The following is a 19,831-nucleotide window of genomic DNA, read 5'->3' as shown; positions in this document are numbered from 1 at the left end:
TAAGTCAGAGCCTCCAGGTCAGAACCAATCCCTGGCTTAAAGGGATAGTTCACCCAAAAATTCAAATTCATTCAATATCTACTAACCACTATGCCAAATTTTATGAGTCCACAAAACACTTTCAGAATTTCAGGGGTAAACAGCGTTGCAGCCAATTATCCCTTTATTATAACTAACCAAACCAAAGTATTTAAAGGTGGGGTAAGTGATTCTCGGGAATGACTGTTGCTATTTGAACTCAAGAATAAAACAAATACAGCCCTCCCTTCGCTGGTCCTTCAGAAGCTCCAACCTCTACATTCATGCATGTCCATTGCCAAGGCGAACCAGTGATCTCAAAATGTTGGAATAACCCACCACAAACATTTGAAAATCAGACCAAACAATACTGAACCAAATGTGAGCAAAAGAGAATGAATGCCTAAGAACCTACTTCTTCATCTTTTTTCATCCCTCTCTTGGTGGTCCCTCCACAGTTGAAACGGCTCACTGGTGTTTATACGGGTCTTTGCCCGTTTGTTACTCAGTTATCTTCTTTGTATTAGATGTAGTGTGTGGCTCTTCAGCTCATAGCATTTTGAGCCCCACTGGGAAGACGATGGGCTGTGTAACGTCCTGTGTCATAGCAGTAGCAAAAAAGGCACATCAGTGGTTTACTGTAGTACTTACATTCTGAAACAGTAATACCAGTGTACTTTATCCCATATGTCAGGTTGTACACCCATCCTTTGATGATAGAAGGCAGATGAATGATAACATTATCTTGTATAAGATGTAACACACATTTCCACATATTTTATAAATTGTGCCAAAGGGGATTAGTGGATCCTTAGCATACACTGTTAATGACCGTTCCCATGGAAATTGCTTTCTGCTGTTCCATCCCTCCTGCACCTACACCCTGCCCTTTCTTTTGCATGTGCCCGAATGCCTTAGTTGCTGATCGGCTAAATTAGCATTGTGCTATTTGGTTATAGTCCAGCATTCTTTGGTCCTTAAATACAGAGTCAGGGATCTGTGTTTACACTGGATTTGTTTCCAGCGCACACACAGAACCTACAGCTATAGCAGACAGTGAGTAAAGATTAGCAGAAAACAAAAAATGCATTGGATTAAAATCGCTTACACCACCTTTAAGGCCAGCTTTCATGTCTACGTTCAGCAGAGAAGCATATCACAAAGTTTGAAAGTTTCAAAATGAAAAACTCATGTCACACCTGAGTCTTTTGGTCGGTGAAATGTTCTAATGTAGGAGGTGGGGAGTGTGTCTAATACGCCAAGTGTGTCTAATAATGTGAAGTATTGATAGCCATATGGGCCTGTGTAATCACTGCCGGTTGGATTCATTTCTGGTAAATATAAAATTCAAAGTAGCGTGGGGCAATTTTGATTTTAATTAAAAAAGACCCAACCTTTTTAGAAGTCTTCCTCTGCATCTCTCTCCATTGATGAATTGGAAATGAATCCGCCTCCAATTCCTGCTTTTTTTAATTAGGTTATGTTATGGGGAGGAAAAGCAAACTTGTGTGGAATTGAATTAGTGAGGGCCAGATGTGACCGCTTCCTGGTTATCAGGCTTTTTGGCTTCCTCCTCTCTCCCAGTACCCTGCAGCATACTGTACAGGAAGCGTGGAGGAGGGAAAACGGTGCAGGTGGGAGGTGTGGAGAGGGGAGGAAAGGAGAGGTGGGAGGAGGAAGTGTGTTTGAATCGGAGGCATGTGCGGTGAAACTGTGTACAACCCCCTGCGGTGCAGCTTGTGTAGAAAGGGAAATCATTTTTCCTGCTAAGAAACATTCCCCCACGTGAACTTGACACCCCCATCCCCCTTGTGTGTGTTTTCCACCCCTCATTTGCTCACTCGGACCTCTCTCTCCTCCCTGCCACATCCACAATGTCACTTTCTTTTTCCTTTATTACCCTTTTTTTCGTCTTCAGTCTTCTAATATTGGAACACCATCTCCTAATTCTCAGCAGCAAGCTTGAGAAAACTGAACCTCACTGCAGTTTAAGTTGTTAAATCTGTCATTTCTGACATTATGCTCATGGCTATGTGGTATTGTGGAGAGGCTTTTCCTGGGGTAAGAGCAATAAACAGAATTCAGTCCATGGCCATTTCTTGAGCACTGATTCCCTAAATGACCACAGAAATTCCAGAATAAGGGGAATACTGAGTGAAGAGGCTCTAATTTTCCGCTTCTCCTCTGTTTTTGTGTCCCAAGGGGCTTTTGCCGATAAATGGTGTGCTCTATGGTGCACACCCCATCCCATTCTTGCCATATGCCCTCCTCCAATCTTCATACAATCCCCCTAAGGAGACCTAGGCCCTCCACTATGGTTGCCCTGTCACAGGAGAAAATTACCCAGCTGCCAGTGTATTTGTGACAGTTTAGTGAGCACTCCATCTAAGAATATGGCAGTAAAGATCACTCTGTTGGTTCTGGATCATTTAGAATCCAATTTAATCCAGGCCTCAAGGAAAAAAGGCCAAATAAAAAACAAAGTGCTTTAATTAAGAAAGCTAGGAGGATGTGGACTGTTTATGTGGCACGTCCCTTTAGGGACAGTTTTTAATACAATGCATATTAATTCCATTGTTATTTAAACCAAAATAGTAAGCTAGAACAATGAGTGAGTAATCAGTGTAGAAGAAATATTTTGAAACCGTGAGCGCAACGTACTGAAACATAGCAAATCGACAATGCTTTCACAGGTGCGTGTAAAAATCTAACTGATGGAAATCTTCTTTAATAAGCTGAAGTTCTGAATGGCTGAAGTTGGTGTTTGAGGTGTCTGGTTGAATTCCAATCTCTTGAAGCTTTCAGATGAGGCAGACTCTCACTTACAGAACAGTCTTGTCACTAATGGAGAGGCACTGTTACGCTTTACCTGCTCTGAGAAGGTATAAATCTTTATTTTGTTAAGGATTCTGTGGAGTAGTCAAAAGAAGAGGCATAAATACAGTGGGAGATATGAAGGCTGTGCTATGATGGCAGGTCTGGAAAGGGGGGACAATACCTGATGAAACACCCCATCTGCATCAGTCGGCCCCGAAGCCCCAACTAGACAGTGTGTGCGTCTTGTGTCTGGATCCTCTGATGGTCCGTATTTGCTAATGGAGATAGATTCAGGTGGCAATAGTACTGGCAGCCCGCCGCCGCCCCCCCTCCTCACGACGCCGCACTACCGTACTCTCGGCTCGGCCCCATCATTTCTCTCCCTGGCTTAATGTGCTGGTTTTCCTCTGAGTCTGTCGGGTGGGTTGTAACTTGTCTCTTGACACCCCCTCTTTCCTCGTCCTTTTGCCAGATAAAACAGCTGCACCCCTGCAGTCTCCTGCTCTGACAGCTCGGAGTGGAAAGATGGAAAGTTCTCATCCTATGCTGCAAGCTGTTTTGTATTCAAATAGTCTCCTTGTTAAGTCTCCCCTACAGACAATGTTTTTTTCTGTGTTCTAGCCAAAGGCTAAGTGAGCTTATGTGTGTGAGTCGGCCAGAGAGTCTATCTACAGCAGGTATTGGTGCGGGCTGCCTCTATACTTTGTGGCTGGAGATTCTGTGTTTTTTTTTGGTTTCAGTTAATTGAAGCTCAGGGTGTGAGCTTGTCAGAGTATGTTGGCCCCGGTAACTGATGGAGGTGATCAGGCATTCTCTGTGGGTAAGTGGAGCATGGCTAATAGAGTAGAAGCTATTGGTCAGTCTCTACATAATCAGATGGTATTGACATTGGAAGAAAGGAAGTCAATAGACATGTTTGTGCTGACACTAGCTTATAGAGCTCAATCTTCAATAGGGATTAGATTTTCTCTGAGAGGCTGTGTGTCATGTTTATGTGTATACGCCTGCTTTATGCCAGCCAATGTGATCACAGCGTGTAGATGGGAATAATGTATTAACTCTTTGAATGCTGCAATAGAAATGACCCACCAATGCCTCCATCTGTATTTTTGTTCACTGCGATGTATGGGATGGTACTTGGAGTATCTTTATATCTCGAAACTCTGCACAACCTATTCTCAAAGGTTATGTAGGTCAATTAACCATAACAAATGATAAAAGTACTCAAAGATGTAATATGTAACAACTTGTGCAACCGTTTAGAGGTGTGCTGTCACAAGGTAAATCTGTAAACTGTGTATCCCGATTCCAAATTAAGATTTAATTTCGGAGGGTAAACCTCCTTAAAGGGAACGGTAAATGTATACAGAGCTATGCCTGGTAAACCCGCCGCTAACACATCCAGTATATCTCAATCCCTTCCTGTTTCCACATGCGCAGAGTCACTCTTTCTGTGCACTGGTCATTTAGCTGCACTTTGCACAAATAGGGCCCAATTTTTTTATTGACTAGTAATTGCAGACATTTCCACCACAATGTGGCCTCAATCAGAGTCAGTGCAGACAGCTTATCACCATCAAGGCCATTATAGAGGATACACCATGTGGTGAAGTGAAACTATTGATCGCTCATCCAAGAGGCTTCTTTGGTGCAGCTCGCCAGGTCTTGTTCCATTTATTGCATGTTGACATTTTTATATGAATTAATATCACACAAAACATATTTTTACTAAATAAACACATGAATATAGAAACATGAACAAAATATATCTAAATATGTCTTCCTTTTGTTTTTTTGGAGATATGAAAGATTTCTCCTTCCAGCAATTTTGGGTCCACCGTACCACAAGTCACGAAATGCTATGATGTCATCACAACCATACAACGTGATGAGGTAGAAGAACATCTTTTATAGTGACCACTCTGAGGCCTCCCGCCAGATTCCTGTTTTCAGAGGGTTAAAGTGAGATCAATATACACTTTTATAGACTTAGGTTTCAACTAGTGCTGTTAAACGATTAAAATATTTAATCGCGATTAATCGCATTTATGTCATAGTTAACTCAAAATTAATCGTGATTAATCGCAAATTTTATCTATTCTTAATGTCCCTTCATTAATTTTTTTCTCCAGAATTTTTTGGGGGTTTAATGCTCTATCAACATGGAAAGTGAATTGGCTTGCTTTATGCAAATGTTTTATTTTATTGAAAAACTACATTACCAAACAGGGCGGTTCAAAATAAAATTATAAAGTGCACATTTCAGGTAAACAAGGACTCAGCCTATAGTGCAGTTAAACCATGGCTTAATATTTTCTTTTTTTCAAGTTTGCTGTGAACATAGCAGTCAGGCCTCTCAAACAGACCAGCAACAAAATAACAAACAAACAAAATACACAGGCAAGTGTCGGCCTACTTTGAAACAAATTAAACACAGAACTCTGTAGGGCTATTTAAGTCCTGTATGAAATAAGAAGTACCCTATTTTGAAATAAATAAAAACATATAGCTGCAGCCTAGTAGCTTAAATATATATTTTAGTTGGCGAAATATTCAAACAAAAAGTGAGAGCAGGTCAGACTGGAGGCGAACACAGATACTGAAGCTCGGTAAAATCTCTGATCGAGAAGCTGAGGCGCTGATCTCTGATCAGCTGAGACCAGAGAAACTCTGTGTTTTCACTGTTTTCATAGTTAAGAAGCAGTGAGTCACTGAGAGGCTGCTTCACGTGAACGAGCTCTGATCTCACTGTGTCTCCCTGAGCGAGTGCGCGGGGCAGGGGGCGGGGCTACGGTGCGCTATCTGGAACCACACACACACACACAGACACACACTCACTCGCCCGCTCCTTGTACTTCATGACGGCCTGATACGACGATGTTTTAAAAAATGATTGTGACTTAGTCAACCACAAACATGCATAGGCGTGTGTCACACGGCAAAAGCGTGAGAGTTGGCAGCTCTGCGTTAATCTCGCGATTAAAAAAATTGACGGCGTTAAAATGGGTTTGCGTTAACGCCGTTAATAACGCGTTAAACAGACAGCACTAGTTTCAACAGCTGCTGGTTGCGCTAATTACCCTTTCGCGTCAATAGTTTGAGAGTCTGGGAAATAGATGTGAGTGTGGTAGGTCGGTGGTAGTGAGCTGAGGTGAGTCCAGGGTTCTTTGCTGAACCTGAACGTGTGAAAGATAAGGCCATAAGAATGACAGACAGGAAGAGAGATGTTGACTCTGGCCGCTGTGTCGGCCGGCTCCCAACACGCCAGCTCGTCTTCTGGTGACCTTCTCGTTCTGTGTGCCAGCCGTGCCCCCGAGCCCTCCATCTGAATATGGATGCCCCGCTCACTCACCTCAACGTCCTGGAATTGCTTCTGCTCTCCTTCTTCTTCGTCTTCTATACGTCTTAAGCTCAGACCTCATTTTCCTCCCCACCTTCTTTATCACCTTCAGTCTTATTTTGGCAGGGTGAGAAACTGCTGTTCACGGCAAGGAAACTAATCATTGCAGCTAGCTTTTACAGTAAGGTAAAAACTTGAAAATCATCTCTCTTTAATTGAAAAGTGTTTACACATATCTTCGATATAAGTGTGATTTTTCACACGGATTGTATAATATCTTCCCATATGTTAATGAGATCTATATGATCTCAACACATCTTAAATTTAACACAGTCTCCTGTTAATGCTGGATAATCTTTCTATAATACCAGTATTTTTCATCACTCACTTTTTACCCCATTGGATATTTCAGTGGCACCGACCCCCTCCATCACTGTCCAGCTCTTTTTGTTTTATAGCAGAGTGGCTGCACAGCCGCCACCTTGACGAGGGCACAGAAAGAGTGGACGCCAGCGATCTGACCTGCAGTTGATTCTCTGCCAGTGCAAGTTTCTGATGCCCCACTGGAGATGGCAGCATGACATTAGCTGAGCTCAGCACACACGGGCACACACACACTTCATCGTCAAAACTATGTGCTGTAGAAGTCCCCCCCCCACACCCCAGAGTCTACGGGTTTTTCTTCCAGCATACACTCTTCTCTTTCTCATTCTGTTTCCATCGTCCCTCTACTCAAGATTCAAATAAGTAATAACAACCTAAAAAAATAAAATAGAAATAGTATAAAATAAAATAATTTCTTCACCTCTCCTCAAACTGGAGTTTATCTACATATATTGAGAAATCTTTGGATTGTCTTTTTTGAAAGAGTAAAACTCCCTCTCTGTTACACATAGAGACAGAACAATGAATTAAGTAGAGAGCTTTTAAAATCACAGTGCTCGGATTTGTAATTTTTTTCTGCACTTTGAATGCAGGATTATGCAAGTGCGTGTGTGTGTTTGCGTGGTGATTCCTCTTAGCGTCTTCGCGAACACAGTCTGCAGAGGCAGAGGATTACAGCGACGGACCCCCTGCATGAGCAGTCATGGGAATAACTGCATATGCACTGTACTCCTCCACCAATCCCTTCTTTGGCTGCCTGCTCCCTCGGATCTAAGCAGAGGATTTGACACAGGATCTTAGCATTGACACTTCATCTTAGTACTTCCCACTGTGATCTGTCAGCAGATCGCCTGTTGGGATCTCTACGCAAGAGCAGCCTGAAGAGAAGACTGTTTGAACTGCTGGGCCTAAACACATAGCGCTGTGCACACGCTGCAGATGTGTGGATGTGGGGTCGATGACATCTTGGTATGTGGTGACTGTGCAGCTTATCGGCGGCTCTGTCTGCTTTTAACAGGAGTCTCCTATCACTTTGTGCCTCATGCCTCTCGTTTTTCATCATCTAGTAGTAACACGTGAAATGAATGTAGGTTGTGGATGGATATTTCTGCAAGTCCAACTAAATAGTCTTGAAGATCATCAGCTTAATGATAAAAGCATTAACAAGAGATGGGTTTAGTATGCACATACATGCAGGAACATGTTCTTAACCAGGGCTCACCCAAAGACGGACTGCAGTCCGGTTTCCGACCCAAACGGGTCCTACTTCACACGGATCTAGAACAGATCATTCAATGTGAAATATCAAAGTTTGACAGAGCGTTTGTATTTCACAGTTTCTTTACGGCACTGGTTTAGCAGGCCAGAAAACTCAAACAGACCAATTGCGTCCGTTGTAAATCCTGATGTGACGCCACTCAGCCAATCAAAAACTGTGAATTCTAAGGAGCAGTGAGTCAGAGTGAGATACACACGCCAGCATGAGACGAGTGGAGGAAGAATAGACATTGATAAGTGAGCCAGCTAAAAGAAAGAAAAGTTACCCTACACGGTCTACTTTGAAAGAAGAAAGGTAGACAATGGTCTACTTTGAAAGAAGAAAGGTAGACAGCAAAAAAATAGTGTTAACTTAAGACTGGACAGACTCTTACATTTTGGTTGAGACTGTGAAGTGAAAATTAATTAACAAGGGGAAGACACTGGGGATTTAGTATAACATTTTAATTTATTTTTTAATAAGAATATGTCCATTTTTAAAAAGCTTTCTGTTTTTAAGTCTTTTTACTTGACATGAGAACTGAGCGTTTCTATTTTGTTAGAGTAATTATTTGTAATCCCTCCTGACTATAAGTATTGTTAAAATATTATTGCATTATACTTTTATTGTACTTTATACGAGTTAACAGTCAGTTGTATATTATGATATTTCCCCACCTTTTTGTCAGGACACTTTCTCAATCTGGGTTTCTCTGAATTTTAATAGACTACCCCACCTCTAGACATTTGCTAAAATTTCCGTGTTTTTCCTCATAGAATGTTGGTCTTATATTCCATTTTATATTCCCGTGTCAGAATTTTCATTTCACTTCATAATATTTCATGTATCTATAAAGATGATCACATGTGCATTAAAATAATCCTCACGTACAGGTTGAAATTGGATCTCTTGCCAGATACATCACTCCACTATCCCTCCTAATACTCATATCCCTCTCAATGAGCTGCCTGTTGGCTTTCTGCTGGAATACAGGTACTCATTTGCATATATGGGGTTGATAAACTGGATGTAGACTGGCCACACGTTGCTTTTCCTCCCAATCAGAATAGTCCGCGATGAGAATCGATGAAGCTATTTTTGCTTTGGGATCTTCACTGAAATTGCTCCTGGATTGTGAGTCAGCTCAGTGTCAACACCATCGAGTGCATATTCATTTTCTGTGATTACCACTTTCTTGGAAAGATTACGATGCTGCTAAAGAAAGGAAAATAATTGAAGAAAGGAAAATGTTTCTGCTTGTTCTGTTGTGCAGGTTTCATTATTACTGTTGTCTGGTGGCGAGACATGTCTACCCTGATAGAAATAGACGATGTCTCCACACACAGAGAAGCGTCTGTGTCACCGGAGCTCGGCTCAACTGAGCACATTCAGAAATCCCAGAGCAGTGTCCAAGGAAGCATTATCTTCTCATTAACAAAATGGCAAATGATGTAATTTCTCTACAGAATGGTGTTACATCCCTCCAACAGAGCTCCAGTTACTTGCTGAAATTATGTGTCAGTGCTGTGTTTCCCCTCTATTGGCAATTAGTTTTAATTTGCTGTGATCTCTGTGGCAGTCATAGCCAGTAGCCGTTGTCTTTGGACCTTGCATCGCAAGCATTTGTGACTGTTAGGTGACTGGAGATAGCATTGACCACCCCCACACTGTGACTATTGTACACACAAGAACTCCGGCACCTTTCCTGTGTCTTTGTAGTGCAACTGAGTGTTACAGAATCCTTCCTGCCACTGTCAGAGATAATTGGCACTCCATAAACACATGATAATTGGACTGCTTTGATCCCTGCAATTTCTCACTTCTTGGCCAAAGAGGCACAGCAGTTCTGTCTCATGTTTACCACGAGTCTTTATGTGGCAGCGAGAGGATGGAGAGAGTGAAAGAGGGAGAGAGATATTCTGTTTTCTTCTGAAGTGTTAAAAGCTCCCTGCAGGCAATACTTCCTGCACCCAGCCTCTTGCGCCATTGTTCCTCCGCTGCTTATGGCCATGACTCATAACAAACTTTCCCTTTTTTCGCGGACGCATTCATTGACACGTGCAGAGTTTAATGACACTGTGAAAGTCCCCAAATAATCCTGTTTCACCTTTTTTGTGTGTCTTCTTTCGCAGAGAGCCAGCGGGCCTACCGTTTTGTCCAGGGGAAGGACTGGGGTTTCAAGAAGTTCATCAGGAGGGACTTCCTGCTGGACGAGGCCAACGGTCTGCTGCCCGATGACAAACTGACACTGTTCTGTGAGGTAAGCGTCGAGGCTGTTCACTTGAAACAAAGATCGCCCCCTGTCTGCGTTTATTAGCCTTAAATCTTTTCCCCAGAGAAATTCAGAGAACAGGCTGCACAGTCAAAAGTGATAATCCTGATTATATTGCTGGATCAAAATTATTATTCATAAGGTGAGGTGCCTCGACATTGCAGACAAATACAGACATCTATGAATAACTGTTAAAATGAAAATTGAAGTTGGATCACTCTGATGCCGGATCGTGTTTACATTTTGAGAACTGTTTGGATTACCCCAGAATAGATCATTTTAATAATAATGAATGCTGTTGAAATATCTAAATTTCGTGTTTGTAGTCATGCTTTTGCCTTGAAGTGATCACAACTGTAATTCCTGTTTCACTCATCCTTTTATTCAACACTCCCCGCTCACTGTATGTCCCGGTTAGTGAATAATGTATGTTTTTATTGGTACTACATAGCCTCTGGGTTTTGATCTCTCTCTCTCTCTCTCAATGCTAAACTTACAAGATGATTGTCATGCAGCCTGCATGGTGGCTTGGCTCCGATTCCTCTGATCCAAAGCTGGCTGCTGCTCCTCATCGAAAATTCCCTTGTTGTTTTTCAGCTGTAACACAGGGGGCAGCAGAGGTCAACTGTCCTCTCTCTCTCAGTCTCTCTCTGGTTCCCCTCTGCCCCTCAAAGCGAGTCAGGGAGCAGAGAAGAGGTTAAACTTTCTGGATATGTTAATGCCTTAGTTGTAATGCATGCACCCATAAATGTTTAAAAAGCATGGCAGTGGCTGTTTAAAACAATTCTAATTAACCCTGCGGGTATGGAGGAGCGCATGTCTTGGAAGTTTTTCCTTTTTGTAGTGGAGCAATGTGCAAGTCTGTTTAAAGTGTTTCCAAACTGGGCTTATTGACAGAGGGGTAGGAGGGGTAGCACTGCTTCTCCAGAGTCGTGTGGGATGGCGGAATAGAGGCGTGTGTGTGTGTGTGTGTGAGTGTGTGTCTTATGCATGCATAGTGTGTGTTTCTGCAGGCGTGTCTCTTTGGGATGTAATTTGAGGATGAGGTTGTCTGCTGGAGAGAATGAGCTGGAAGAGTGAGAAATTAGTTTCCTTGCCGAGTCTCTCATCCACTCTCCTGAAGGGGGGGGGGGGGGCAGGGTGGCTGGTTCAACTCCTTAGTATATAATATATAATATCAGCTGCACTGTAATTAGCCAGCCCTGCTGATGAACAAGGCAAATCAAACCTGATTTATATAGCAAGTTCTATACACAAGCAAAAACAACAACAAACAATCAATGTGCTTAATATAAAAATCACAACAAACAAAAAGGAAATTAGACAATTAAAAGATTGAGAGTATTTTCTGTAATTGAAAGTAGTTAAGTGCTGTGGTCAAAGTTTACTAAACAGTGCATATGGCGTAATGTCTTTTTTTTTATTCAGGAAACCGAACGGCACCAGACGACCTGCGAGGTCATATTGCTAAAACGAGTCGGAGATGTGAAAAATAAACACACTGCTTGAAATCAATTAAAAAACATACTGGCAGGCAATGTGTTATAGAAAAATGCTATGTGCAGAAAATGATAAGATTGCCAATGGTGATGTCTTGTTGCGTTTTCAACGAACACGTGGGCAGGAGAGTTGGCAAAGTTGGCGAATTGGAAGGGGTGCGGCAGGCGGATGGTGGTAAGAAAGTGTGGAGTGGGTGTTTGAATCTCTTCTCTTGGTCTTTTTCCATGTAAAAGTGAAGCCCAGTGTTTACCATCAGAGACCTGGCTCTGCTCTCGTCCAGATGGTCCTGTCCTGCATCTGAGAGAACCCTGTTGCCCCAGAGCCCAGCTCTCTCTCTTCTCCCCTCTCTTACTTCCTCCACTTTCTCTTTTTACTCTCCATCTTATCTCTCATTCAAACCCAGTCTCCTCCTCCTCTTTTCCCTTTTCCTTTCATCTCTCGCTACCTCCAACTTTGAGCATCCCAGTTTTCTACTTTTTTTCCCCCTCCCTTCACCTCTCTCTCATGTCCCTTATCTACCCCTTCTGCTCTGCCTCTCTTCGTTTACCTCGTACCTCTTTGCCCTCTTTGGTCACCCGTCTTTATTCCGAGAGTGTCAAAGAGGCGAAAAGGCTGTGAGGAGAGGCCAAATCACTGTGAACGGGGGATACCAGCACAACCTCTCCTCCTGACCCTTGGTCCCTGTACTCTGTTCAGTTACCTCTGGAGACATTACTAATTCAAATCCAGCGCAGAGAATCTGGCTATATGTCATGTCAGAGAGAGCCTGAACAACACCAGCTGCCACTCCGTCTCTCTCTTTGTATCTCTCTTTGTCTCCATTTCTCTTTCTCTCTCTGTCACTGCCAAAGCGCTGTAGACACCTGCAGGTATTTAATGAGGCGATAGCCAACATTAAAGGTGCTGCGCTCGCTGTCAAAAGAGGGCATGAGGGATGGCGGAAGATAAAGAAGAAGGGGAAGGAAACGCAGTAGGAGGAGTTCGAAGCAAAGGCCCTTTCCCGCGAAAGTGTGCACGCTGGGTGGCATAGAGCAGAGGGGGTGACGAACAGACGAAGAAGATATAGTATAGATTATACAGGATGAAAAACTAAAGGGCAGGATGGTTTGGATTTGATTTTGTCAGTGGATGTATTCATGTGGATGTGGACGTTTTTTTTTTTTTACCCTCTTTTCTCATTCCTCCTGTAATGAGACACAGAGGCAGGTATCCGTTTGCTTTCTAGCTGTTTCCTGCTCGAGATAATGCAGGGGCTGTGGAAGTTTTCCATACCAGCCCCACACAGTGGGACCCATATGGCTCCTGGAAAATCTCACCAACTTTTTGCTGTCGTGATTCGCCAACCTGCAGACAGCCGTGTTGACTGACACTGCGAAGGTTAGCGCTCTGGAAGCCTAGTTTGATCGAATATAGGGAAAGGAAGGGGTTGTTTTGGAAGGAAGAAGTTTATAGTGAAACTTGTGTGTCAGTCATGTTAAATTGGCTGGTGAGAAGCAGAGGAGCACAGTGTTCCACCTTTAGTCCCAAAGAAGTCGAGGCAGAGAGTTACAGCTGCTGGACACATCTGGTTTGTTTCACAGAGGAGGACCTATCCTCCCCTGCAGTCTGCTGTGGCTTCAGGAGGCACATGTAGGACGAGCACTGATCCTCCCTGTATCCAACCTGCTGAAACAACTCAGGGTTATTACTCTACTTTAGCCATCTTAAGTCAAAGCTTTTTGGTCTTTATGTCAGCTGAGGACATACTAATGAATTAACCATCCTTGAAAGGACAAGAGTAATTTTGAAAGGGAAAAATAAATTTAATTTTGAAAGTTTATAAAGTTTATATTTTTAAAGGAGACGTGTGATATGATACTTCTTTCTTTGTTATTTTGTGAATGTAAAAGTTCTGCAAGGTTACATAGCTTTAAGTCAGTGGTAAAGGGAGTTCTTCTTTCCCACACAGAAAACACCTCATGAAGCTTTTGAAACATCTCATTAGTTGTCTGGCCGATACTTCAGCATCATTGCGATGCCTCAAATTTGTATAATGCACGCCTGGCAGCTAGTCTAGCACTCCCCCTAACAAAGCCAGGTGAAGAGAAAGCAAAAGCCGACATTTAGACAGGGTGAAAGCAGTTGACCAATCAAACCAGAGTGGGGCAGCTGGCCAATCAGAACAGACTGGGCTTTTTCCGGAGGGAGGCCAGACACAGGAGCTAAAAACAAGTGTTTCAGGCAGAGGCTGAGAAGAGGAGCTGCAGCAATAGACAGTGTGCGGAACCTGATGTTATTTCTGAACATTACAGCACTTGAACCTGAATATGAACATAATGTTTCTCCTGGTGGCCATAACCTACAACTCCCCTGTTTTTTTGCCAATTCAAATCCAGAGACACAAACCTCCTTCTATTCTGCTTGTTACTGTGACTCACAATGTTTAGTCATGTGTGGTTTTATGTGATGAACATGGTTATCTTGTCATCCAATTTATGATTTGACAGTAGAATTTATTTATAAACCCCCCAAGTTCCAAATAATTCTTCACAACTGCTTATTACAGGAAGAGGGAGGAATATTGATATAAAATTGTAAAATACAGCACATTGCATACTTGGCATATGATATACTTTTACTTAACAGAGGACACAGGGACCCAATCAAAACCTTCGGAACTGTCCCTTAAACATGAAATTATACAGAAATGAAAATATTGTTCAACTATAGGGATAATTATTGTAACTGTCGGGTGTGAGGAAAATAAAATAAGCTAAAAGCTTGGTTCAGCTGCATGTTTCGCTAGTATTCATGTGTAGGGTTATTAGCAGTCATGCAGGCTTATGCATCACTGTGAAACACAAAAGGTTGATGAGTGCATGAAGGATCAGTGCCTGCATGTGGAGGCTGGAAGATGAGCCAGTGTTTTTCTCCTGATTGATTTATCTCCTGCACATGCTCTATCTTTGATGCAATTTACTGTAATGCAGTGCGACTCATGTCTTGGCCACTGCTCGCCGGTCGGAGGTCTTTTCTTAAAGGCTCCTCCACCGTGTCCCTCCTGGGGAGCGGTGGCGGCAGGAGAATAAATGAGTGGGGTGCTGATGTTCAGCTGTTTCCTCCTCTTCCTCATAGTGTTAGTGTGGCTTGCCTCTCCTGTCGGTGGGTAAGCACTTTGCTGGGTGACAGCACCCATCCTTCACAGGGCCCTGCCATATGCTGTGCTGCTGTCAGAGGAGACGACTGCAGATGCTCCAGCTGCTCCCTCCCTGCACACACACACACACACACACACACATACACACATGCACACACACACACTCAAACACGCGCCCAGAAGAAGGATTGATTGAGGGAGAAAGGATGCACATAGAGGTTTGGATTTTTCGTAGGAAGGCAGAGACAATCCCTCATTTGTGGGAAATGAGGTAAAATATATTTATATAATTCAGATTTTCCACAATTGAAAATGGAGCAAAAGTAAAAGAGGAAAAATTTGGTGTATCCTCTAAAAGGGAAGTGTTGATCTAAGTCAAGGGGAAGCACAAGCTTCCTCCTCCTCTTGCAGGGGGGTTTTCAATATGATCGCTTTTTGGCATCTGTTTTTTGAGCCGTAACAGATCCTTTTTATTCGTTGTGTCTTCTCAACACTTTTGCACCCAACACCACATCCACAGGTCTTTTATATCCCATCAAAAGCACTTTCCTACTCCCAGAGTAAAGACCATAGAAATGAAAGAAACGGGCAACTTTTCCTGTTTGTTCATTCATTTTATTTATTTATTTTGTTTGTCCAGACGTTTCCCTCAAGCACTGTAGTTCAGACCTCAGAGTCTGTGATTCCTCCAGCAGAGAAAACAAACTACTTAAGCCTGAAACATGCTTCTGCGTTTTCACGGGCCCGTAAGCGCAAGAGCCCTTCCGGGTCCCTTACGTGCTTATGTATCCCTCCTTACGTGCTGACGGGTGTCGACCCCCTTTTCTAAAATTTACGGCAAAGCTCCGCAAGCTCACTCAGCCCGCAAGGCTGTGATTGGTCTGCTCTACATCCCTTCTGGAGCTGCATTTCCGGTTTCATGCCCCATAATACTGGCAGAAATCACGGAAGATTTAGAAGAACGAATATGGACCAAATAGAAGAGCACTTGGCAGAAGATATCCGATAGTATGATCACTTGTATAACCTGTCACTGACTGGCGGATTTGTCCACCAGAAAAAGGCTACGAGGAGCCGCAGTGGCTATGTAAATAAACAATCGACGAAGAAGAAAGAAGGCGTCTCTAAGGTCGTCTCGACAAAAAGCATTACTCCGCCTAGTGTTCTGGCGCAGAATTGCTTTGTAAGACGCGCAACGGTTGGGGATGCATGAATGAAAACGAGTCTTGCGCCACAGCGGCGTGAAAAGACGCAGACGCAGTCGCAGAAGCATGTTTCAGGCTTTAGAAAGAGACCCAAATGGTTGGGTCTCGGTGCACTGAAACTCATGCACTGCCAGTGGTAACACTGTGTGTGTGTGTGTGTGTGTGTGTGTGTGTGTGTGTGTGTGTGTGTGTGTGTGTGTGTGTGTGTGTGTGTGTGTGTGTGTGTGTGTGTGTGTGTGTGTGTGTGTGTGTGTGTGTGTGTGTGTGTGTGTGTGTGTGTGTGTGTGTGTGTGTGTGTGTGTGTGTGTGTGTGTGTGTGCGCGCGCGGGCCCATGTTAAAAAGCCTGTGCCCTGCAATGTGCACAGAACAAGGTTGGCCAAACACAGCACACTTGGCTGTGAGTCAGGGCACCGGCCACATCACTTGTTCAGTAGCTTGACTTCAAATCATGCATGAAATATGCCTCTGTCTGTACTGATTCACCCAAGTTCCTCTGTGTCAATAGTAAGCCCACCTGCCTTTCTATGGGCTGAGCCAATGAGATTCAAACCGCCAGGTCCTTCCACACAGCAGTTGAAATGACCACTGTAACACATGAACAGGCACATACAGTGGTGTGATTATGTGAAGGAAGATTCAATTTGAATAAAGAACAGTGACAGTCTTCTTAAAGTTTCCAGCTATCAGGAAAAAGTATTGAGTCTCATCAAGTTGTTTGAAGTTATAACCTTTAAGAATTTAGTGCCGGTTGATTTAGTGTCACTGTTGGTCCTTGATGGTGACTGCAAGTGTGGTTTGATATGAGAGGTTAAGTCCAGAAGTCCATCAAGAACATGTTATGATACAACAAATCAATAATTTAGGTTATCAGACCACTCCCCTTTTTTACTTTCTTTAACATTGAAATATATGGCATTTCCAACATTTTCACCTCTTCTTTAACAGTGGTATGAATGCTAGTTTCTTTCGTATTTTTTACTATTTTCTTGATTTTATACCCTAAATATGTTATGAAACATCATGATTGACAGCTGTGACTGACCCATGATTGGTTGAGCAGACTGGCTCCAAAATAACGTCAAAAGTGAAAGATGATTGTATCTGAGCACAACAGTGCAGAGGAAGTTAAAATGCTGACAACAACACACTTGTTTGGCCTTGGTGGAGATTTTGCCTTTACCAAGTGCCTTTGTAGTTTTGTCTTTTTTTTGTGGTGATCACTTTGCAGTTTATTGTATTTGATTTGTTGTGGGCTGTTTAGTGACGCGCTGTTCTTTGCCTGCTAGTGTCCACAGCTGCTCAGACTAACGACCCAGAAGTTCAGTGGTTATATTTTTCCTTTTTTCTTTAAACAAACCAAAAATACAAAACCAATTATCTTTTGAGCACCAAAGAAAAGACCGATCACAAACGAAAATAAGCTTCTATTATCCTCTTTAAAGGTTGTATTGGGATTTTTAATACATAACACGACAAACAATTATCTTCTGGTTCATACAATTCAACCTAGCTGCGGCTAGGGGACATAGCACCCTCGTCACTTAGTCAGACTTGGGTCAATGGCTCAGAACAATGGAATCACATTTGATTTATACTAAATAAGCCCCTCCTTTCACAGAGGTAGAATGTTTATTCAATCAGCTCTCTGCGTGTTGTCTTCAGGCTTCATTTGGTCACCTTCAATCTGAATGAGGACCCCTTCGAAGTCTCACTATACATTTCCATCAGGCCTCTGCTGAGACCCGTTTTCTCAGACCCCCTTCTCTGCTGGATTGACCCATAAAAGACTCTAGGTGTGAATCTCCAACGAATACACATCTGAGTCTGCCACATCTCAGGATTACAAAGTCTAAACCACACAGGAACACATCTCAGAATAATATTCTCCATCTATACTTGTCATTCCTTCATTAAACTTAACTAAATATAAAATCTGCCATCACAAGGTTGAATAAGGAGGTTGAATAACAATAATTATTAAATGAAAAGAATAGTCTGCAGTGAAAAAAGGTTTTTACTATCATATTCTTGTGAATGAAATGTTTATTTATTGACTTTAACAGCTTTCGGATATGGGGTCTACGTTTGTTCAACGATATCAGGACCATATCAGATTCTGTTATTGTTCTCAGGTTCCGTGACCTGCTGTAGCCGCCAGAGGGCTGCTCACTCTGATGCCTGTATCAGAGCGTCTCCTAACTAAAATATTCTGTAATCGCTCTGAACGTTTTTTTGGATTTTTCGTGAGCAACGAATAAAGGGGGAGAAGGAGAGCTGCCGAGCGCATCTGTGACATGTAGCCAACATCAAGCCTGTTTCCACTGCCTGGCTGGAGAGAGGAGGGCGAGTCATGCATTATAAAAACCTGGTGTTGAGTTCCGTGCTTGGGGCTTCAGACAAGTTTAAAGATTACAGATCTTTTAAGTTGTTGTAGATGAGAGGTGCTCATGTGCATGTTGTGTGTATATATGTGGTTTTAGTGAAAAATCTGCAGGTTCTCGTTACCTGTGTCTCACATCTCATTTCACTGTCAACAATCCAACACATTGAAAATGCATCTGAAGCAAAGACTAATGGGATATAATTGGATTAACCTCTTTTTCAATGCAGTGTGATTCAACATGGTATGATGTCATGCAAAACAATAAGAAGCTGTGCAATTCAGCATGGTACAGATAGTTTGGTTTTGTTTCTTCGGTTCATCTGGCAGCGAACCACAAATCATATATTAAATAAAAAGGATTGTGTTTACTTCAAATATTTGTTTCTGAAGTAGTCCTGTGACTCAGTAAACATCTCATTTATGCTGTTTCTTTTTGACCTCTGAAAGACACTTTCAAACAGGCCTCTTCACAAGTCCTTTGTTGTGCAAACAGGAAAATAGTCTCTCACCAATGATGAAATAAAACCAGGCCTGGACTTTATCCTAAACCCATCCATGTTTTTCTTCTTCTCTGTTTCCAGTTATGCTCTTATAACCTCACACATATAACTGTTAAACAATTAAAGATGCTCGGTATTAACAATGAAACCTAGTGCTTTGTGCTGTTGTGCTTTTACAGCGCCATGGCCTGTTTTACAAATTGCATTTTTCTTTTCTAATCGTCCATCTCACTTGAAAACCTGAAGAGTCATCAAACATTTAATTTGTACCAATTCAGTGGAATGTGTTGCTCTCTTAAAGACAAGATAATCCTTCATTGATTCCACATAGGGGAAATACGCCTGTTACTGCATCCAGGTACAGAATATATACAGGTAAAAAGAATAGAAACACATTAACTATAAACTAGAACTACTTTATATGAGAACAACAGACTCTATTATCTATGACTTGAACACAACCCATGTAAGACTTAGCAAGAGAAATCAATCCTAATATGAAAACATCATAACAAAGAATCACTCTGCATAGGGCTGATAATAATAATTATATATAAATATATTGGATTTTACAAGATCACAAATTGTTTCTGGTGCACAATTTTTTAAATCCGGGCAATTACATTGTGAACTTATGATCCAGGCAAATGAGAGCGATGCTGTTGCAGTGATCCGTCTGATGTTAAACTAAAAGTAAAGGAGTTAAAGAACATAGTGTCAACAACAAAGTGGAACCCACCTCCTCACACCTGAGAAACACAGCCAAATGCAGCCATTTTCAACACAGCGGGATAATGACAAATTCATGCCTATTTGAAGATTGAATTATAATGCGCCCTCCTTTTTACGGCTCCTGTTTATAACGACTCTGCAGCTCGACTTTTAACCAAGACCAAGAAGAGAGAGCACATAACTCCTGTCTTAGCTGAAGTGCCCTGTTTCTTTTTGAATTGATTTTAAGGCCCTTTTCATTGTAGACAAAGCTCTTAATGGCACAGTACCCTCATACATCTCTGA

At 42.4% G+C, this 19,831-nt stretch overlaps 1 protein-coding gene across 1 annotated transcript in view; it reads left to right on the top strand.

Moving 5' to 3' along the window:
* Positions 1-19,831, top strand: part of spop (speckle type BTB/POZ protein) — a 95,701-nt gene that overhangs the window by 48,506 nt on the left and 27,364 nt on the right. Inside the window, exon 6 of the mRNA XM_062408849.1 lies at positions 9,950-10,077. Within this exon, the coding sequence (XP_062264833.1) occupies positions 9,950-10,077 (128 nt within the window). The remainder of the gene's footprint in view (positions 1-9,949; positions 10,078-19,831) is intronic.

This window comes from Platichthys flesus, chromosome 16 (assembly GCF_949316205.1).
Source record: "Platichthys flesus chromosome 16, fPlaFle2.1, whole genome shotgun sequence".
Taxonomy (NCBI): domain Eukaryota; kingdom Metazoa; phylum Chordata; class Actinopteri; order Pleuronectiformes; family Pleuronectidae; genus Platichthys; species Platichthys flesus.
Note: the sequence above shows the minus strand (reverse complement) of the source record. Positions and strands in the feature narration are given on the sequence as shown.